The 23,932-nt window shown below is 37.3% G+C and overlaps 1 protein-coding gene across 1 annotated transcript; it reads right to left on the bottom strand.

The window, feature by feature from the left end:
* Positions 1–1,634: 1,634 nt before the first annotated feature.
* On the bottom strand, positions 1,635–21,513 carry LOC306877852 (diacylglycerol O-acyltransferase 1-like). Its single transcript, XM_079429848.1, has 17 exons — positions 21,032–21,513; positions 20,219–20,306; positions 18,223–18,263; positions 13,359–13,444; positions 12,994–13,046; positions 12,274–12,379; positions 10,950–11,078; positions 9,680–9,751; positions 9,425–9,528; positions 8,998–9,036; positions 8,859–8,900; positions 8,737–8,781; positions 8,491–8,603; positions 8,212–8,277; positions 7,935–8,022; positions 2,470–2,532; positions 1,635–2,344 (listed from the first exon to the last, which is right to left on the bottom strand). The coding sequence occupies exons 1-17, from the start codon at positions 21,232–21,234 to the stop codon at positions 2,180–2,182; spliced, it is 1,503 nt and encodes a 500-aa protein (XP_079285974.1). The 5' UTR covers positions 21,235–21,513; the 3' UTR covers positions 1,635–2,179.
* Between the last annotated feature and the right edge of the window lie 2,419 nt (positions 21,514–23,932).

The raw sequence follows: 23,932 nt of genomic DNA on the forward strand, positions 1-23,932 counted from the left end.
TTCCAGTCTTCATGATGATTCTTCAGAAATCATTTTATTAATGTATATTAGCCTAATATTATCAATGTTGAAAACTGCTTAATATTTGTGCTGCTTAATAGGCCAATTTTTGTGAAAAGAGATTTGATAAAATTTTTTTTAAATAATTTGTTTGAAATAAGAATCAATTTGTAACATTATAAATGTCTGTACTGTCACTTTTTTCGATTGAATCCGACCTTGCTGAATGAAAATATTAATTTCTTTAAAAACAAACAAACAAACAAAAAAACTTACTGACCCTCAACTTTTGAACGTAGCCTATAGCCTTCCTGCATTAGCTAAGCTTATTATATAGGCTTGTGCATTTTAGCCCAAAGTGGGGATGTTTTAAACTTGATATTAGTTGTTTAATTAAATAAACAGTGAAATATAGGCTACAGCATTGATTTTCTGTGCCCTAATCATTCTTCGGCTGTTCCAATCTTTTCTATGCATGGCAATGTATACTAAACAGATCGCAGCATGGCGAAGCACTATCAGCCTATATTAGATAGCACGAGCTCCTGAAGTGCGTCTTTGCCACTGCGGCACACGACAGGATGCTCATACAATATGACCCGTGGCTATTATAAGACTTATCTCTAAAGCCATTTATCACAAACTTGCACTGATTGTGAGGATCTGGCACCCTCATCATGTGAGGACAAATTGCCCTGGAAGGGCCTGATCTGTGAAACATAACACACTGCGAGATTACAATGCATCCGGTTCTCTCTAGTGAATACAATTACGCTTGATAAATGCCTCCACAAAAACAAATAACGGTTCCACAGTTGCATCGTTTGCAGGGTTGTTTATTCTCAACATTCGCCACAAGGTGGTGCACTCTTGATGAAGAGGTCCCATAATGTAGAGCCCTGCGCGGGACTGTTTTCTTCATCCCGCTCCCGCCCGCGCCCGCCGAATTTCTGACCATTACCGCCCGCTCCCGCAACGTGTGTGTTACACTCCCGCCCGCACCCGCAATATGTATGTCCACTCCCGCCCGCGCCCGCAAAACTCTGAGAATTTATTCCCGCACGATAATAGAGATGCATTGATTTTGTGTCTTCTCCCGTCCCGCAGGAAAAAAAAAAAAAGTATTGTATTGCTATTATTAAAGAGATTCATGTTTGTTCCTTTCCCTGACCTGCATGTATTCTGACGCACTGGTAGGGAAGATGAATATAGCCTGGGCTATCGGGGACATCTAAAACGCTTAGGCTACCGCGCGTTTCTTTAGACTTCAAGTACTTTGATTTTGTTGACAATGACATCATGTCGCTAGGTTACCTCCCGATCCCGCAGTGTTTTTTTTTAGCCGCCCATTCCCGCCCGCAGCAAAGTTCAAACCGCCCGCTCCCGCGAGATTTGCGTTGGGTCCCGCGGGACCCGGCGGGTCCCAATCCCAATGCAGCCCTCTACCATAATGCCGATAACGGAGCGCAGATGGCATCTCAACGCTAGTGTAAAACAGTTTAGATAGCCTATGCAAAAATGCTAAATTACTGTAACAAATAAAATATGGACGTATTAAATATGGACATAACATACTTTGGATTTAACAAACATTTTCTCTCACACCCCTTTGCAAAAAACAAACAAAAAAAAGTGTCTGCCCTTGCTTTAAAAATATATTCATTAAAAATTACACATTTGTGTCCGTACATTCGATCCTTGATTTACTGGCATTTAATTTAAAAACAAAAACCCAACAACATATATTTGAACAATAATAAAAGTCCAACATGCCCAGTTTAAAGGGTTTTCACTATATTTAAACTAAATGCAGATGTTAAAATGCTAAAAAAAAAAAAAAATTAACAGATTCCTACTAGTAATGCATGTAACACACCCTTAGAAAAATAAAGACAGTTTCATTTAGTGAAGTTAAAATGAGCACTTGGCACCTGTAGAGTCACATTCAGAGGTTTAAAGACAATTGTGCATTTCTACCGGCAGTTCTAGGCAAGATTTGCATAGACTGGCTGTTGTAAATGTTCATAAAGGTTTAAACATAGCCTAGAGCTATGAGTTTATTTGAAGACTTTATGGAAACCTGACTGCCGGGACTCTTCAATTGCATCAGTGTACTCCCACTATAATGGCAATATTTTGAAGTTTAGCTGCTTAGCCAAGTCCATGATCAACAGTGTGATTACAGAGCTTCGGTGATCATTGGGCCATCCTGGCAGTGGGTGACATAGTAGTCATGAACATACATCAGTACTGCTATAGGTTGACCAATAATGAGTGAGAGCCACACAGCAGCATTTCCATAATTACCACGAAGAAACCTGGCCACAAACCATGCCAGTGGGAGCTGAAACAAAGATTTTTAAAGTAAACTGTAAACAAGGTACTGACAGAAAAAAAGATCATCATCACAAAAATATACATGTTTTTTAATTTAAGAAAATAAATGCTATTTTATCAAAAAATTCATACCTGTGCCATCATGCCCATAAATGCCCACAGTCTGAACATCCTGAGAGGGACACTGACCAGGTACTGCAGACAGAGATATTTACCCCATATTAAACACATTAAACTCCAACTTTATGTTTTTACATTTATGCATTTTAGACCTGCAGTTATCAAAGCTAATTCACTGAAGAAGAGCTTCATCTGATTGATTCAGTTCATTATTCAGAATGAGTCTTGTGTTCAAATGAGTCGGATTCAACAAATGACTCAATGACTTTAAATTAAAATTCTATCATTATTTACTCACCCTTACTGCCACAGCAAAGCTGTATTGGTTTCCGTCAAACACAAAAGTAGAAATATTTAAAGATTCAATAACAGGTCCTTTCAGAGAGAACAGGCCATGGTCACAAAGAACTGTCACCGTATGGCAAGAATTGCATAAAAATTCTTTAAAAATGCCTCCTTTTGTGTTTGACGGAAAATATAACAGCATACAAGTTTGGAATTACATGAAGATAAATAAGTAATTCATTTTTGTGTACTACACCAACTGAGTGATTCATTTGAATTCACTCATTTATTTAAAATGAAAGCACAATGCAATAGAAAGTTAATTTCTTACTGTCACATATATACTCATTAATATACTTACTTTACTTACTTTTGTCATTTAGCAGACGCTTTTGTCCAAAGCGACTTACAAATAAGAAAAAGTAACTAAAACTAAAAAGTTACAACTCTATAAATACTATCTACCCACATATTTAAGAAAATAAAGAAATAAAATAAAATTAACACATGCATATAACAACAACATTTCAATAATAAACATATCAATGAAAAAATTAAATAAAAAGCTACTACTATCCCTTGCCGGTGTCCCTGCCCGGTGGAGTCGCACGGTAGAGTCGATGGTCTTTACACTCTTTGGTCTTCACACTAAGAGGGCATTATATATCTTATTATTATATATCTATCTATCTATATACAGGTGCATCTCAATAAATTAGAACGTCATGTAAAAGTTCATTTATTTCAGTAATTCAACTCAAATTGTGAAACTCGTGTATTGAATAAATTCAGTGCAAACAGACTGAAGTAGTTTAAGTCTTTGGTTCTTTTAATTGTGATGATTTAGATTTAATAAAAACCCACCAAATCTCAACAAATTAGAATACTTCATAAGATTAAATATATTTTTAGTGAATTGTTGGCCTTCTGGAAAGTATGTTCATTTACTGTATATGTACTCAATGACATACGGCCAAGTATGGTGACCCATACTCGGAATTCGTGCTCTGCATTTAACCCATCCAAAGTGCACACACACAGCAGTGAACACACACACACCGTGAACATGCACCCGGAGCAGTGGGCAGCCATTTATGCTGCGGCGCCCGGGGAGCAGTTGGGGGATCGGTGCCTTGCTCAAGGGCACCTCAGTCGTGGTATTGAGGGTGGAGAGAGCGCTGTACATTCACTCCCCCCACCTACAATTCCTGCCGGCCCGAGACTCGAACCCACGACCTTTGGATTACGAGTCCGAATCTCTAACCATTAGGCCACAAATTCCCAAGGAATTCCATTTTGCTTTAATTACTGCCTCAATTCGGCGTGGCATGCAGGTGATCAGTTTGTGGCATTGCTGAGGTGGTATGGAAGCCCAGGTTGCTTTGATAGCAGCCTTCAGGTCATCTGCATTGTTGGGTCTGGTGTCTCTCATCTTCCTCTTGACAATATCCCATAGATTCTCTATGGGGTTCAGGTCAGGCGAGTTTGCTAGCCAATCAAGCACAGTAACACCATGGTCATTGAACCAGCTTTTGGTACCTTTGGCAGTGTGGGCAGGTGCCAAGTCCTACTGGAAAATGAAATCAGCATCTCCATAAAGCTTGTCAGCAGAAGGAAGCATGAAGTGCTCTAAAATCTCCTGGTAGATGACTGTGGACTTCAGAAAACACAGTGGACCAACACCAGCAGATGACATGGCAGCCCAAATCATCACTGACTGTGGAAACTTCACACTGGACTTCAAGCAACATGTATTCTGTGCCTCTCCACTCTTCCTCCAGACTCTGGGACCTTGATTTCCAAATGAAATGTAAAATTGACTTTCATCTGAAAAGAGGACTTTGGACCACTGAGCAACAGTCCAGTTCCTTTTCTCCACAGCCCAGGTAAGACGCTTCTGACGTTGTCTCCGGTTCAGAGGTGGCTTGGTAGCCCTTTTCCTGAAGACGTCTGAGCGTGATGACTCTTGATGCACTGACTCCAGCTTCAGTCCACTCCTTGTGAAGCTCTCCCAAGTGTTTGAATCAGCTTTGCTTGACAGTATTCTCAAGCTTGCAGTCATCCTTGTTGCTTGTGCACCTTTTCCTACCCAAATTCTTCCTTCCAGTCAACTTTGCATTTAATATGCTTTGATACAGCACTCTGTAAACAGCCACACCATTCAGTAATGACCCTCTGTGACTTACCCTCTTTGTGGAGGGCATCAATGTTCGTCTTCTGGATCATTGCCAAGTCAGCAGTCTTCTCCATTATTGTGGTTTCAAAGAACAAGAGATACCCGGAATTTATACTGTAGGGATGGTCATTAACTGAAACTCAAATGTAAATATTCTAATGTTTTGAGATACTGATTTTTTACTTTCATCAGCTGTAAGCTCTAATCATAAAAATTAAAACAAAAAAAACTTTTGAAATGTTTTACTTTACATGCAATGAATCTAAAATATATGAAAGTTTCACTTTTTGAAATAACTTAAGAAAAAAAAAGAACTTTTTCACGACATTCTAATTTATTGAGATGTACCTGTATATATATATGTGTATGTGTGTGTGTGTGTGTGTGTTGTGGTTGCTGTTTTAAATCCCACAGAGCGGTGGCTCTCATTTTTGTGCATTACTGATTTAAAGACAACTACAACAATAATGTGATTCCTTTGTATTCAGTCACTCATTTAAAAGTAAACAGGACAATGCAATAAAAAGTTCTTCATTTATTTTATTATTATTAAGCTCAAAATATATAATTGTATAAAAGGAGTGGTGCACAAAGCTCTGTTAGGTTACATGAATCTAGTGACTCAATTCCCACTAGGAAACACAACACAAAAAGTGGATTAATTACTGAAGGTTTGAACACTGTGTCCTTTAACTAGGTGCTTAACCTCTAGTTAACTCTAGGGGTCTAGAAACACTGACCTTCCTGTTACCCCTCACTAGATCAGGGCTAGATCACACCCTCAGCACATCAGCTCTACATAAATAAACCCTTTTTAAAATTTCAGCGTATCTTTACAGCTCCGGTTTTAGATATTCGTGAGACGAAACTTCACTCTCCATCTGAGCTTTCGGAGTCATTACTGTGATCCAGGGTCCGGTTCTGAGGCATCCTGTGAAGGTCAATGTTTTTTAATAAGACGGTTAAGAATACTATCTGCCTGCACCTGCGGATTGAACACATCTTCCTCCCTGATTCCTCCCTCTCTCTCCCTTCCCCCAGCTCAGCTCACAGCTTATCACAGAGAACAGCAGCCTGATAGGAGCCTGTTCATCCTCTTCCTCATCGCTCCGTTCTGACCTTCATCTCCTCTGAAGAACGGTGGCTACCAGCCAAACACCGGGCACCTGCTTCTGAGTCAGGGAAATGAGACTGCCTCGGGAGTGGAGAACATCTAGAATTTTACAAATGATTCTAGAATACACAGCTGCTTCTGAGAACAGCTGCTTCCCGCAACGCCCATAGAGACCAAAGAGTTCTTATTTTTTTGTACATTTATGTTCACTTCTTTTTTTGCAATGTTGGAAGTGAAGTGTACTATTTCGATGTTAAAATACTCTCTTACTTATACTTTATTTCCCAGATGTATATGCAGAGACATCTGAAAATGTATTTTCATTCAAAAGTCTAGGCTCAGTTAGATTTTTGTTAGAAATAGAAATTCATACTTTCATCAAGGAAGCATTAAGTTGATCACAGGTGACAGTAAAGACATGTATAATGTTACAAAAGGTTTCTATTAACCCTTTTACTTCACTATATTACAATTAAATCCTAATGTAATCATGACAAACTATATATCATTGGAAAGGTATAAGTCTCCTAAATAATTTGTAACAACAAAAAATTGTAAATATCTATGTAGGAACAGTAATAGATTCATTTATGACAAGAGTGCACCAAGAGTCTGTGATAAATCTACATCATAACAGGAGGTCTGACCTTTGTCACAAAAAGTCTTTATTTCCTTGCCTTTTTCCCTATCACGTTTTAGCAATCATCATATGTTATATACCATTTGAAAGCTTAAAATCTAAAAATTCATTATTTTGTTATAGATGTAATATTGAGAGAGACATTTATAGATTTGTGACAGAAATGCATCAACAAAAAATTCAATGGGGTTTGAATGGCACCCGGTGGCTGTTTTTGGTATAACGCCTAAATAAAATTGCATATGAACCTCAATTTTTTTATATCAACTTCAAATTTGGAACACAACTTATGTACACCTATGGCTTTAATTTTATAGCAATTTTAGTTTTTTTCCTTTTTTTTATTAAATATTTATTTTATATAAAATACAATAAAAATAATATTATACATTTATTTTACAGTAAATTTAAACTTCTATAACTTTAATAATTTAATTTTATTACATGATTTCACCTCGGTAATAATCTGCTAATTGTCTTCTTTAAAAAGAGACTAACCTTAGGTCTGTATTCAAAAGCGTTCACGAATTATAATAATTTAAGTTTGCATAGTGCACTTTTTCGTGAATTTTCAAAAATGGGGATGACAGTTAAGGGGTTAAATCAAATTTCTATTTATCAAAGAATTCTAAAAGCATGGTACAAAAATATTAAGCAGCACATCTGTTTTCAACATTTATTATATTGATAAAAGTGATTTCTAAAGGATCATGTGACACAGAAGACTGGAGTAACGGCTGTTCAGCTTTGCCATCACATGAATAAATAACATTGTTAGGTATTAAAATAATGAATTATTTTCATGTTATGGATGATAACTGGAAAATGGCTGATATTAAAATGGGATGATGTTTTGTCTAATAAAATTAAAACACAAATACAATAAATTCAGTTGTTTTTAATGCTACAAGTGAATTTAGATTTAATTTTTTTGAGATTTGCTAAAGATTACATTTAACAGTGTTATTAAATAGTGTTTTTAAAAAAAATACTTCATGTGAGCTCTATACAATGATTAAGGTTTATACATTTCGTTAGTTCATGTTTCATTAGTATTTTAATAGCATTAACCAAAGTAATATTCTGTATGAAAACACTGTAGCTTCTAAAATATTGCAGTTTCGCTATTGCTCATGAAAAAATAGCACATTTCTAAAATGAGAATAATTCACACAGGTTGTTACCCTGCTCAGATTGTTAACTTTCATTTGCCACGACCTGATAGAATATTTAAAACAGCGTGTGATTTATGCACATCTCACCTCATGAAAAAATGCAGAGGCGAAAAACACAGCTGATTGGCTCAGTAACTTGCCAGCACCTCTTCTCAGCAACGGCTTGTAAAAGTGCCTTTGAAAACAGGAGAGAGAAGCACATAAACTCACAGTCAGTGTGAACTGTAAATAACCATATATTTCTTGTGGACAGATCACATTATAGTCTCTCTTCATTATAGTCTCTGTGAGTTTTACTGTGTCGTATTTCATCTCGCCTCCCAACAGCTGTCTGCGGTCTCTATCAAAACCTCCATTCACTCACCGGAGACACCACTTGTGCACAGGAATATTCCAGTTTTGCCAGAAGTATGTTATTGTCTCGGCGTTCCTAAAAGAAACACAGTGTCACAATCCACCTGAGACTTAAAATAAAAACTCCACATATGAAATGGAAATGGAAGAAGCAGAGGTGGTACATATAAACCAGACTGACGGCATTTAAAGCCTATCAAATGCAGTATGGTGTGGAAGTGGAACCTCTCAACCGCTCAAATAAAGCTTTTTTTTTTTTTAAAGAGTAATAACTGTAAAGATCACTCACCACCAGTCACGGTAGAATTCCCGATCTCCAAACCTTAGCAGCTCAGCCACAAAGTTCATCGAGGAATGGAAAAACCAGTAGAAGAAAATCAACCAGATGAGATGGTTGGGCACCTAGTATAAAAATCATTATTCATTCCATAATTTGTTTCTTGCTTCTTATACTCCGTCAGACTTGAGAAAAAATCAGAACACAGGTTTACGTTTCTATTCCGAGTAGGAATTTAGTTAAATTAGTTTTACTTACTGCCAGTCTAAGCAGACGCTCTGTCATTCTACTGTAGTCCATTTCCTGCAAAATGAAACCAGTTTCACAGATTTAAAGGCACTGGAAAAAAACAACACAAAAGATAAAGCACATGAACAAACCTGCAATGGCTTCATTGAACTTCGAATGATTGGCACCATCCACTGAGAGACAATAGAAAGAACGTTAGATATGAAATATTTCTCAGAGACATGAAAATTGCAGGTGTGATATGATTACCAAATGAACCGTGATGCTCACCTGCTGCGTTAAACCAACCAATAACTGAGTGAGGAGCAACTGCAACAGACAAGCAAAACAGATTTAGATTTTTCACTAAATATAAACAAATGTTAACAATGCTGTTTACAGAAGTGCGTGTATGTGTGTGTGAATTAAATGTGTAATTTGCAACAGCTATAACTGGAAGTAATGCTCTAACAAGAAGCACTTTCATAAATAAAAATTACCCTCATATATTCCTGCCATGGCTCCCGGCAGTTGTTTGCAAACAATAAGCTAATTCCCACGATTTATTGCCATTTGCAGATTTAGGCAAGAACACAATATTCACAAAATAAACGAGGGATAATATACTGTGAACAAATCTGGTAGTACAAGTTATCAATGTAACGATGAGCAAGAACTGTCAATACTGTCAAGAAATATGTCTAAGCCAATAGCCTACCATCTCAAAGAGCCTCCTGAGCAGAAATCCCATTCGGATGGATTTGGAGCGGGGAAAATTAAGCTCATAGCACAGGGTTGGAGCAAAAACAAAATAATACATATCTGAAAAACACAAGTCAAAATACTAACTACAAGTTCTAGAGTCATCTGAAGCCGTAGTATTTGACACTGCTGGAATTGTTGTTAAATATCATGAAAATACAATCTGATTGGAAATAAACATTTGGTGACTGGACTGTAAGGCACAGCTTACCCCTGAGAGAGAGATTTCCTGGGTAAGACACATGCGACTGCATAGTGCTGGATGCAGATGGAGATGATGGACCTAAACAACACAGAAATTGAGATAAACAAATCTACTTCTAAAGTCATTTAAACCTGATGTTCAGCTAAAGAATGAGGTCTCTGCAACTCACACCGCACAATCAGATATCGCACTGTCGACCAAACAACAAGGACATCACTAAAACGATTACATTACAATTTATCTCATAACCAGTCCCTCCAGAATTTTGCAACCTTGCAATGGCAAGAATTAAAGGGACTGCCCACCCAGTCGTCGTTTACTTAACCTCGTGTCATTCTCATGTATTTCTTTTTTGTGGAATATAAAAGATGATATTTTGAAGAACCAAACAGTTTACAGTAGTCACTGACTTCCATAGTATTTTTGGAAGTAAATGTTATTGTCATCTGTTCATTTACCAACATTCTTCAAAATATTTTCTTTTGTTTTCAACAGAACAACAAAACTCCTACAGGTTTGGAACAACATGAGGGTGAGTAAATGTTGACAGCAATTTCATTTTTGGGTGAACTAGCTTGCATTGTCGTCTTATTTCAGCATTTTTTTAGCAAAAATGTTAACCTGATTGGGAATCTGTGTCTAATAATATTCTGCAGAATTATGAAGATTTTTATACTGTGTCACTAATTGCCCTGTGCAATTTTTGAGTATTTTATTATTATTGTTTATTACATAAACACATGATTATTGGTAGGTTTTCACTGCAAAACAACAACAACAACAACAACAAAAATGCTGCAAATATAACCACAATTTTTGAAAAAAGGTACAGAAAATTCAGTTATTTTGGGCTTCAAAAATCTGAAAACATCTGGTGAAATCCTGATGGGACTGCTTAACTTACGAACAACCGGTCAAACTTTAGTTAGTGTATTAATATCTTAAAACAACGTTGCGTAGCATATTTTAAAATCAGCCTTTTTCAGTGCAAACAGCAAATCATTCACTGTAGCAGGATTGTTGCTAAAATTCACATGGCCCACAAAATGTTTTATGCATGGGGCCCCCTAATTACGGTACTAGGGCCAGATCAATGTCCGTATTGCTGCATAGTGTTTATAGTATTGTAAACTAGTCTTATAATAGCCAACAGGGGGTGACAAAAATGACATCTCAGTTTTGGCCATGTAGTGCACTAAATAGCAATGTATATGTATTTCATAATTTTCATAATGCCGCATGTAATGTTTGATAAGAGGCGGATGTCTTTACTCACATGAAAGTGATCTGGAGAGGCTGCGTGCCTTCACTTGCGTTCTCTCTCTGCACCACCTGTTGACATCCTTATAAGAGTACAGTTTCAAAAACAGGATGGTGTAGACTCCCAATGCAAACGCCCCTCCAACTGCATAAAGAGGACATAATAACAGAAAACTGCGATTGGAAAGACATTTTCAGCATAAACGGAACTCGTTCCTTTCAATACCTGAATATACGAGGAACACAAGAGGTTTGTAACGCAAATGCAATTCCATCACAACACCGCAGCATGCCCATTTCAATGGTTCATAACTAATAGTCATGTGACCCAGCTCATCAACACTGTAGCGTACACAGACCTGGCTCACATGCTCCCTCTACCACTGCTTTATCAATAGTAGCCATATGCTATACTTTGGTTCTAAAACTTTGGTCCCAGAATTTTTGAGGCTCGTTTCCTATTCTTCTTGCTAATGAGTGGTTTGCATCTTCTGGTGTAGCCTCTGTACTTTTGTTCATGAAGTCTTCTGCGAACAGTAAATTGTGATACCTTCACTCCTGCCCTCTGGAGGTTGTTGCTGATGTCACTAACAGTTGTTTTAAGGTCTTTCTTTACAGCTGTCACAATGTTTCTGTCATCAACTGCAGATGTTTTCCTTGATCTACCCGTTTGAGGTGTGTTACTTAGTACACCAGTGGTTTCTTTCTTCCTCAGGAGATTCCAAATGGTTGTACTTGCTATTGCCAGTGTTTGTGCAATGGTTTGATTGATTTTTCATCTTCTCTCAGCTTCACAATTGCTCGTTTTTCACGAGCAATTGTTTGAACATTTTTTGTTTGAAGGAAGAACATTTTTCATATATATATATATATATATATATATATATATATATATATATATATATATATATATATATATATATATATATATATATATATATGTGTGTGTGTGTGTGTGTATATATATATATATATATACACACACACTTAAGAATTAAATAATTGTTGTTTTGGCCAGTAACCAATACATTGCTGATATTTCAATTATACACTATTTTGTCAAAATAAAAAATATATATAAACCAGTACAATCATTCTTATCAGTCATATAAAATATATACAATTAGATTTATAGCATAAATTCAGCATTTTTGTAAATAATAAAATACCACAATATTATAATTGACAGTATACACACACACACACACACACACATATATATATATATATATATACAAATATATGTGTGTGTGTGTGTGTGTGTGTCTGTGTGTGTGTAAGTGTTGTATTATGTAGAACACAATGTACAATACAAATGTATGTATAACATACAGTCTCACCTGGTGTAATAGATGGCAGCTTCAACACAACAACCATCGGAAAACACAAGATGATTGTTAAATTAAAGATGTAGATCAGCAGGCCGACCTTTTCACTGATCGACCCCTGGAAAACAGAATGAGGAAACATTTAACAGCATAATCCAAGTACGTGTTCAACAATACAGACATAAAACATAACAACACAATCAGACCAAACAACACAATCACAGACAGCCAAGAACACCATGAAGCACTAAAATCACAAAACACAGATGTTTACATAATAACATAATCAGGCAAATGAACAGAATCAATATTTAAATTTGAGAAATCTCACCATAGTGACATAAAAAGACAAATTAGTAGCATTCAACATAATTTGCATTTGGTGCACATAAAAATGCATCTCCACTCTAAAAGCCCTACACTTTATTTTTTATGCAAGTCTTACACAACATCAGCAAAATGCCTGAACTGTTTATAAGTTCATTCAGTTTCAATTCAGCCATTTGAGTAAATGTGCTGATACTATGCAAGCTCTCTCAAATATGCCAGGCTTTTAAAATGCAATGAATCAAATTTGCCCTCTAAATTGAACTCTTCACAACCCCTCAATGTAATTCCAAATGCCAAATTATAGTGTGTGAAGTGACAAAACCCCTATATTTTTATGACAATGGCTTTATTCATTAGGATAAACTGATTAAATGTAGAAATGTGAATGGCTTTTGAACTTACCATGGCTAGTTTCCTCTCGGTGTACAATGCCACAAGTATAAAAACATTACAAACTGCAAGCAAAGAAATGTTATAATGTCAAAAATGATACTATTTCTAAAAATAAAAGCAGTTGCAGTAACAAAAGCATTTTACAGGGTGTAATGAAAGGGTCAAAACTGTATCCTCAGGATGAGCCTTACAACAGGGCAGACGACCAGCACACAGCAACATAGGGAGTGTTCTGACAGTATGCAAATAAAATAGGCATTATTTGAATGCGGGAGTGTCGTCTACCGGTCTAATTTTAATAATGTCCCTGTCTGGACTACAAAAGAAAAGGCTAAACTGGGAAATATATGCTAATCTTCCCTTAAAATACATACCAATGACCAGGCATGCAGCAGGCCAGCTATATGGGTTCTTGAGGAACAATGACACCACTTGAATGGGGTCCACCAAAATGCCATACCTACGACACAAAGAATGGCTGTGAATTACAAAACAGATGTTTCCCAAACCTTTAAATGTCTACATATTTATAAATCATTGCATATCGGACACAACATGTTTTTATTCCTGTATTGGTCTCCTGCTCTAAACCACTGATTGAACTTGAACTATTATTATAAAGAACTTGAACTTTTTTGAGTGTTTTGAGTTTGAGCACCATCAAGTTGATTCTTTATGGTCTATTTTCTATCTTTAAACCAATTTTATACACTATCATTTTCGTTTCTATAACGTGTGAATATATCCAGTATAGCATTCTAAAACAAAACCAATCAGAGCGCCTTGTTATCACTAGTTTTATTTTGATTTCTCGAATGTGCTTATAGTGTGGCTGCCGCTAATCTTGCTTAGATTGTGCACCCAGGACGCGATCTTCCCAGATGTCCTTCACTCCAGCGCCGGGACGGACCCTGGGTGCACCAGCAGCGGAAGACGCGAGCCAGGCCCCAGGCGACGACCACTCCGCCTCCGGTCTTCGAGATCTCCACCCGGAACCGCTTCGCTCCCCTCCGCGAGACGGAACGCGACGCTGTGATCGTCGGAGACTCCATCGTCCGGCACGTCTGTGCTACGTTAGCTGAAGATAAAGTGCACACTCACTGTTTCCCCGGTGCTCGTGTTCTCGATGTTTCTGCGCAGATACCCACGATCCTGAAGGGCGACGAGAGCATCGGTGCTGTCGTGCTGCATGCGGGGGTTAACGACACCAAGCTGCGGCAGACGGAGACACTGAAGAGGGACTTCAGGAGCCCGATCGAGTCGGTACGCAGCACATCGCCCGCGACGGCGATCATCGTGTCAGGACCACTTCCCACGTATCGACGAGGACACGAAAGGTTCAGTAGACTTTTTGCTTTAAACGAATGGTTATTGTCATGGTGTAAAGAACAGAAACTGCTCTTTGTTAATAATTGGAATATTTTCTACGAGCGTCCTAGGCTTTTCCATGCTGATGGCCAGCAGAGTCGGAGCAGAACTCCTGTCGGACAACATCTCCAGGACGCTACACTCCATCTGACTAGTAAGCCAATTCTCAAATAACTACTATGATGACTTTTGTTCTACCCACTTAAAAGATAGAGCAAAACCATTCAAGCTGACGGTTATTAAGCCTCTTATTAAGAAACCACAACTAGATTCTAATGAACTGGCAAATTACAGACCCATTTCAAATCTTCCGTTTATGTCTAAAATTTTAGAAAAAGTGGTGTCTGCTCAATTGTGTTCCTACTTGCAAAAAATGATCTCTATGAAGAATTTCAGTCAGGTTTCAGGCCTCACCATAGTACAGAAGCTGCACTAGTTAAAAATACAAATGACTTGCTTCTTGCTTCAGACCAAGGCTGCATCTCATTGCTAGTATTATTGATCTTAGTGCTGCGTTCGACACTATAGACCATGACACACTCATAGATCAATTACAAATCTATACTGGTATTCAAGGGCAGGCTTTAAGATGGTTTAGATCCTACCTGTCCGATCGCTACCACTTTGTTCTTTTAAATGGGGAGTCATCTCAATTATCACCAGTAAAGTATGGAGTACCACAAGGATCTGTCCTAGGTCCTCTGCTATTTTCAATATACATGTTTCCCCTTGGTAATATTATTAGAAAATACAGGATTAGTTTTCATTATTATGCTGTTGATACTCAACTATATATCTCAACAAGACCAGATGAAACTTCTCAACTATCTAAGCTAATAGATTGTGTAAAAAATGTAAGAGATTGGATGACCAATAATTTCCTCCTATTCAATTCAGATAAGACAGAGATATTACTTATTGGACCAAAAAACAGTACACAGAATCTCTTGGATTACAATTTGCAACTAGACGGATGTACTGTTACGTCCTCTAAAGTCAAAAATCTGGGTGTTATATTAGACAGCAACTTGTCCTTTGAAAATCATATTTCCCATGTTACAAAAACAGCATTCTTCCGTCTTAGAAACATTGCCAAGCTTCGAAACATGCTACCCGTTTCTGATGCAGAAAAGATAGTTCATGCATTCATGAGCTCTAGACTGGACTATTGTAATGCACTGCTAGCTGGTTGTCCTGTATCTTCAATAAACAAGCTACATATAGTCCAAAATGCAGTGGCTAGAGTTCTTACCAGGTCAAGAAAATATGATCATATTACCCCAATTTTACAGTCTCTGCACTGGCTACCTATTCAGTTCCGCATCATTTACAAAATATTATTACTTGCCTATAAAGCCCTAAATGGTTTAGCTCCTGCGTACCTAACTCGTCTTCTACCACGCTACAATCCAACCCGCTCCCTAAGGTCGCAAAACTCTGGACTTTTGGTAGACTTTTGGAGACACACTCTCTCTGTTTAAATCTAGATTAAAGAAACATCTCTTTAGCCAAGCATTTACATAATGCATCTTATAATCTTGTACTGCAGTTATATCTGATCAAATGTACATTATTATTATTCTTTAGCTTGGGTTGAACAAATACTTTTTGCTTAGATGGAACAGCAGCTACGCTAATTATGTCTCTATTTGTTTCTCTGTTTCTGTCACGGGATTAACATCCCATGGAATTAGCCAACCCTTAAATGATCTGAGATGACCGAACACCTGAGAAAAGATAATACCAACCCCTCAGAGGACCTCAGAGGATGCCAATGCTCAGGCAACATACAGAATTACCACATTTTGCCATAAGTTAAATATATTAAGGTTCTGCAATATATAAATATATTGTGGAAACAATTTCCTGTAGAGCTGCAACAATTTGTATCGTAAAAAGTGCTATACAAATAAACTTGAACTTGAACGAACTTGATTATTTGAAGCAGTTTTTGCGAGCAGCTGTATACATACATACAGTACTGTCTGCAAGCAGCAGTGTGCAACATGATGACAGCATATGGTTCTCCCAGCATGGGGTTCAGTGTTTCATTCCACTCAGGGAGAGGAAGGCCTGTACGCTTCTCAAACAAACCCTATACACTCATCTTCATCGGCATGATACTCAAAATACAGAGAGAGCCGAACTGCAGAGAATGTGTTTTAACGCTTCTGTGTCCATTCGACACTTGCTCAGTGGGATTCTTGAGATAAAGGTCAGTTGTTTGAGAATGTTTCAGGACCACATTCTGCTGTTCCTATTCTTGGAGACACTTTGAACTCCAGAGCAATGTATGACAGAAGGATTAATATAAGTTATATACATTGCCCACCAGACACAGTGGCTGATAAATGGCGCCATTTTTTTACAGCCTTTTTTTATTATTATTATTTTAACTAAAAAAGAACCTTTCTATATACATATGAGGAATATATGTATATAATTGTGTGGAATTTAATTTACAAAATATTGAATACATTTAGAAAATTGATATGAAATACCAAATGCTCTCTAAATCCTGGAATATTTAGACCTATAAATGCTGTCAAATTATTAATTGCAATTAATCGTATCCAAAATAAAAGTTTTTGTTTACATAATATGTGTGTGTGTACTGTGTATATTTATTATGGTTTATTCCATGGTCTGTCTGAATACTGGATTCTGATTGGCTGGCAGGTATGCAGGAAAACCGCTTCGCATCGGCTGGTTCTTTGCCTTCACGTCATGCATTTAAAATTCTTAAATGCAGGCAAACCATTGATTATCCCTTACATATACAAATACACACACACACACACACACACAATTCATATTTAGAAAATATTTACATATGTTAAAATATTTATATATATTTATATTCATATAATTTATTTTATATATAAATATATTTAATATATAAACATAAAATTTTTCTTAAATATATACATGCATGTATGTGTATTTATATAATAAATATACACAGCACACACATATTATGTAAACCAAAACTTTTATTTTGAATGCGATTAATCGTTTGACACATAGACTGTAAAAAAAGATGGACGACGTGTCTCCGCTTCCTTCCACTATAGAAAAGTAAAGCAAATACAGTATTGAGTAAATGGTGTCATTTGGAGCCCGAGTCTGCGCAGTACAGTCGTGAGATGGAGTCGCGGTATCAAATTCCCGCCCAAACTACCGCGCACCCAATCAATCATAACGACACGCCCCGTTTTTGTAGAATCAAATTACTAGCTAAAATCCTACTTCTTGCCTTATCGTTCCGCAGATGTTTTCCTCTTTTGTTTTTTATCCGCCATCTCTATCTTTCTGTCGCTCGGCTGTTCACTGAACACTCTCTCCTCCACATCATGAGTAGACACGCCCCTTACTGCTGATTGGCTACAAGTTTGTTTTGGTACTTGGCCCCGACTCAGTTTTTTAAAGCATTTTTGAAAAATTACATACCCCACCTTTAACTGCGAATTTTAAGTATTTATATTCATATTGCAATTTTTAAATAATTGAACCAAAAGCCAAAAATTTCCCATTTTAATTTCATTAAGGTCATGATGAAATAGAAGTAGCAACATACCTTTTCTTCCATATTGTGATATACATTCAAGTGAAACAGATTATCAAAAAAAGAAAAAAATTTAAGCTAGGGACTTCAATCCATTGACTTTTGATTGGATAGAGGAAAATCTTAATTCGAGTTTGCAGTCCATTGTAAAACAGGGGTGGGTTTTAAGTGGACTAAATGATTGGAGAAGTCAAGCATACGTGATAAGAGAGGAGAGAGTTGTGACATTTTGTTTAAAAAAATAAATTAAACGTGTGTTTTGGCTTTTTCAGAAGAAACTGTATGCATAGTGTATTTGTTCATACCTGAGAAGATTTTCCAAGATCAGACGTGCATTGCTCAAAACCTGCAAAAGAGCAGAGACACACATTCATGAAGAAAACAAATGAAAACCAATGCAAAAATACATCACTAAGACTAGCTAAACATGTCAGAACTACCAGAATAAAATCAGCCAAAGATCCTTATTCACTGTCTGTACACAGTTCGCAGAGATATATTGAAATTCATGTCCATAAATCTATACAGAAGACAGACACATTTATTCATATGTATAAAATGAGAGAGAACAATGGAGAAGAAGAGCAAGAAAATGCAAATGCAAGCAGAGACGTACCAATGGAAAATTAAAGAAAAAAGTCTGGCTGAAAAAATTTGCCGAGGACAAAATAGAGTCATCTCAAAGCTCACATTAACAGTATGTTGAAAAGCGTGAATGCATTCTTCACAGTTTTGAAGACAAGGACTTGGCTGGCTGTCCTCCACGTTTGGCTAGTGTTTAGACAGACAAGCTGTTTTGGGCCGTTTATTTTTAAGCGTCACTTGGCATTAAGTGTGTCTCCATAAACAGACACACTGATCAACGATCCTTCACATGCCACATGACTGCCACACACCACCCGATGTTACTTAAAATGTGTCATTTCAATACAATTCTGTCACTAGTGTGGGTTTTCCTCTGTTAAAATTAAGTCCATTAAAGGAATAGTTCACACAAAAATTTTAATTTGCTCAAAATAAAGAAAGTATTCACCGTTCCTCATGTCATCCAAGATGTAGATGAGTTTATTTTTTCCATAGGAACAGATATGGAGAAATTTAACATTATATCACTTGCTCATCAATGGATCCTGTGCAGTGAATGGGGCCGTCAGAATGAGAGTCCAAACAACTGATAAAATCATTAAAATAATCCACAGGGGACCCACAAGTCTCCAGCCCATATATGAACATCTTTTGATGTGAAAAGCTGCATGTTTGCAAGAAACAAATTATACACTAAGAAGTTTTTAATTTAATAAAAAATGAGTCCTCTATCTATAATATTGCCTTTTCATCCAGAATGCACAGATCAAGCACAGATTACAAGCAAAACAGTCTAAAGCAGTTCTAAACAAATACGTCAGTTGATTTTGATGTGAAAGGACAACAGGGAACTTTACATTTACATTTATCTGACGCTTTTATCCAAAGCGACTTACAATTGCTATATATGTCAGAGGTCGCACGCCTCTGGAGCAACTAGGGGTTAAGTGTCTTGCTCAGGGACACATTGGTGTCTCACAGTGGATTCGAACCCGGGTCTCTCACACCAAAGGCATGTGTCTTATCCACTGCGCTATCACCACCCCTTTCTCACTTGAAGAAGCATTATTATAGATTTCTGACTCATATTTTAGCAAGAAGCAACAGTTTAAAGTTAAAATGGTTAAAGTTCAATTTTTTTATTACAAATGCCGAGTTTTCACTCCACAAGATGTTAATTTATGGACTGAAGTCGTGTGGATTATTGTGATGTTTTTATCAGTTGTCTGGACTCTCATCTGCATCTGGGATGGCCTGAGTGTGAGTATATTTTCAGCAAATTGTCTCTTTTTCAATTAACTATTCCTATAAGTAGTTTGAGAGTTCGAAGTTCAAAGAGAGTGCAAAGTCCAAAAGAAGATATTTTAGCTTCTATAAGGTCTAATGCATCTACTTCATTATAAACATGTGACTCACATACGTTATATGAACACAGTATACACATTTAAATTATCCAATGATCAGACAATGGATGTCTGAGCAACAAGCTGGCTTCTTTTAAACTACAACATAATATTAAACCTCCTTTAAGCTCTGTAACCGCCTTACGTAAGAGGCAGTAAAAATTATTAGTAGTAATAAACTTTGGAAACACATCTGAGTGAGAGGGAATGTTTACAACCCACACTGATATTTGTGACACAGTTTAACTAGAATAATGAGTAGGCAAGTCAAAGCATGCAGTGCAGCAGGGATCAGTAACTGTTTCAGACTCACCAGCATTACCACACACCAGTTCAGGATGCCTCTGTAATTTTTGAAGCCGCTTGCAGAACTCAGCATTGACTCCTGCAAATTGTGGCAACTATAAGGAGGGAAAAAAGGAGGACATGAAATAAAAACAGTAATGATGATTAAAGTGTTTACAGTGTTAAAAGATTGCTCTTTATCTTTATCTTATGGATAAAGTAAATTTTATATAAGTATAAAATTCACACAATATAACAAAGCTAAAAGAATTTAAATAGGGCTTTATATCCCTCCTTTTTTGTTCATTGCAAAAAATATACTTAAATATTGGGCAGAATTATGGGTAATGTAGTTTTTAACCAGGAATTATTATTTTAACAGGAGTACTTTAAAAAGAGATATTGAAATATTGTGGGTTGGTGACTTTAACAAAAGTAGGTGAAAATGACTGCACTCTCCTCCCAATATTGCAGATCATTGGTCAACGTTTATTTATTATTATTTTATTTTTTTTACAAGTCAATTCTTAATTTATTCCATTACATTCCTCAATAATCCCCAACATGTGTTTACATCCCTAATATTTATAATATATATATATATTTTAAAATGTTGCAGAATTACGTAGCTAAGAAGTCTGAAATCATCGCACATATAATTTTCTGTTTTGTTCAATGGAATAGTTCTTCAGTAACAGTAAGGTAAGTGAAATGATTGGGTAAAAAGGGGTTAAATATGCACACTGGCGAAAACCTGCCCCTGTCTCTTTTCAGTGACCATCTATCTTTGCCAACAACATGCTACGTTTTTCATGACGTCCTGACGTACACTATATCTCACCTCATTTTGTCGTAGCGATCGCATTTTTGTTTGTTGTCTTCGTTTAGCTGTAAGTTTTTGGTGAGAGACTCCCGCGCCTTGGGTCCGCTCTTGAGATCACTGGCTGCTGCGGTTCTGAGTTTCACAGTCTCGCTCTTTGCGCTCGTGATGGTCGAGCGTCTACGATTCCGTGTGATGGGCCCAAAATCACCCTTGTCAATCATGATTCCAGCAAATTTACAACAAGCCTTAAGCAAACAAATGAAGTAAGCTGAGTCCACGCAGGAGTCTCATTTGGCTCAGCGACCGGAAAAACAAGCTTTTGCTCAAAGCCCCAGTTTTGCAAGCTCATAGGCTGACGCAAGATTTGTAATAATGCTGTTTGACTCAAATGAATGTACGTGGACTTTAGCACGTTTGTTAAAAACACGAGTCTCAGGGAGGTTTACGACTTTCCCCCGGATCTAGTTCCGTGTTCATTCTGGCATCTAAAAAGACTCGTCTAAGCCAATAGGAGTCAGTAGTGTATAATAATGTAACTCTAAGCTGCCATAAAGGTCATGTTGTGATATTTCATAAAAACATAACCTTTATAAATAATATAAAGAATAAGTTTAACAAAAAAATGAAAATTATGTCATAGTTTACAGTGTTGAAACTTGTATGACTTTCTTTTGTGGAAAAAAGATGTAATGGACTCAGTCCCCATTCACGTCAAATGGGTCTTTCTTCCATACAGTGAAAGTAAATGGTGACTAGTCATCCAGTCTAGCAGCAAAGTTTATGTTTCACAGAAGAAAGAAAGGGTTTGGAACAACTTGGACGAGTAAATGATAAAACAATGTTTTGTGGTTGAACTGTTCCTTTAACATTTTAACCATAATTTCACCATAAAGCAGTGGCTCCCAAACCTGTCCTGGAGGACCCCCTACCCTGCACATTGTATGTCTCCCTAATCAGACACACCCAATTTAGTTATTGCAGTCTCTACTAATGAGCTGATGAGTGGAATCAGGTGTGTTAGATGAGGGAGACATACAAAATGTGCAGGGCAGGGGGTCCTCCAGGACAGGTTTGAAAACCCCTGTTCTACTGTATAATGCAGTAGTCCCTCACTGCAGAACAAAGATCCAGGGATGGAGAGGGTAGGTTTAGGGGTGGAGATGAGTGGGTTTAGGGATCAGGGGGTGGAGACTGGTAAGTTGAGGTATAGGTGGGAAGAGTTGGATCTGGATCCAACCTCGCCCCCTGGATCTTGTATTCTGCAGTGAGGACCATCTCGCATAATGTCTAATTAGGCTACATATGGGATCTTCAAGCAGTATAAGATTTTCTTTAATAATCTTCCTGTTAAAATATTGTATTTTTTAATGACAGAGGTACCAAGTACCACAGTTCTCTAATATTCTAATATTTTTTACTATTGACCCTGAGTAAATGTGATATTCTGGAAACCACAGTAACTTTTTGTAATGCTTGAAGTTTAGGATTTTGTTTGATTCCAAAATATGTTATTCCCAGTTTATTCCAGGAGTTACGAAAACAGGTGCAAATAAGCTCAAAAATGTGCAGTGTGCAGGCAACCGTTATCTGTCGTCTGAAGTTTTTGACTTCAAACAGCTTTACTAAGATGCTCAGTGCTCATCGAGGCAGAACATTTCACCTTCCCTCTTATCAAAGTTGCAAAGTAAACTACAAGAAAACAGTCTGCAGTAAATCAGAGTGTAAACATAAAGACATTTTGGAAACAACATTTTGGATGCAGTGCAGCTCAAACGCTTGCGTGCAGCCATCAAGTATTTGGTGTATAAAGCTAGGTTATTTTTTGATTCCAGTGCATCTAAAATTTAAAGAAAAAGGTGCTTAATTAATAATTCATCATTTTATGTCAGTAGCATCAGTGTAAATTCGCAAGCTCAAACTCTGGCCATGGCAAAATGTGACTTTAGAATTCATATGGCTGTATTTGTTCTCTGCTCTCTCACTAAAGATACTGCCACTTGTTTCACTTGGCTGCGAGCCCCCGGATGAAATAGGGGCCCGGGAAAGATTAATTCTATACATTTCAGTGGCAGGTTGATTGTATTTTATGCCTGGCCGCATGACTTGTGACCCTCTCTTCTGTCAGGGCTGTCAGAGCAAGCTGGCAGGGTCGTTTGGTTGTGTAGGCCTGAGGTGAGGAGGTATGTGCCCGGCTGTGAGCGTGTCCTTGGTTTTGTAATGAAGTTGTGAGGCTGAAATCACTCACTCCTGTGTGGTGTAGTGGCACGTCATGTTTTATCACAGGGATGCCACATTTACTCAGTCATTAGGGACCGAAAGCTAGTTTATCTCAGTTGCGATCCAGGCAGACTGATAGACACTTCAGGGGTGGCACGTGTGTCAGCACTTTTGCAGTTCAGTCAAGGACTTGACTCCCGATATCGCTGTCATTTTCTATACGTCTCTGTCTTTCTCACGCTCGCTCGCTCTCACGTGTCATCTGACAGGTTGATTCTTTGAAATAATGTCTGCCATAGTGACATCACTATATGACAAAGGACAAATTATTAGATTAACAAGTTATTATACCGCCCACAAAAGATGACTTGATGATGACTTGTTTTAGTCTGTGGAACTCAAGAAATGTTTTTGAGGAGAATTCTTCAAAATATCTTAGTGTTCCACAACAGAAAGAAGTCATACATGTTTGGAATGACATGAGGGTGAGTAAATAATGACAGAATTTCATTTTTTTTGGGGGTGAATTATTCCTATATTCAAATAGGAAAAACGAAAAAGAAAACACTTTTTTGTTTCCTTCTCCTCTGAGTTCATCACATGAGTTCATAAGTATCTGGTTCCCAAAATACACACACGCACATTCATGCACAAGCTCTCTCAGGCATACTTTGTCTTTCTTCATCGCTCACGGTGTTCGCT

The sequence above is a fragment of the Barbus barbus genome (assembly GCF_936440315.1).
Source record: "Barbus barbus genome assembly, chromosome: 12".
In the NCBI taxonomy this organism is placed as follows: Eukaryota; Metazoa; Chordata; class Actinopteri; order Cypriniformes; family Cyprinidae; genus Barbus; species Barbus barbus.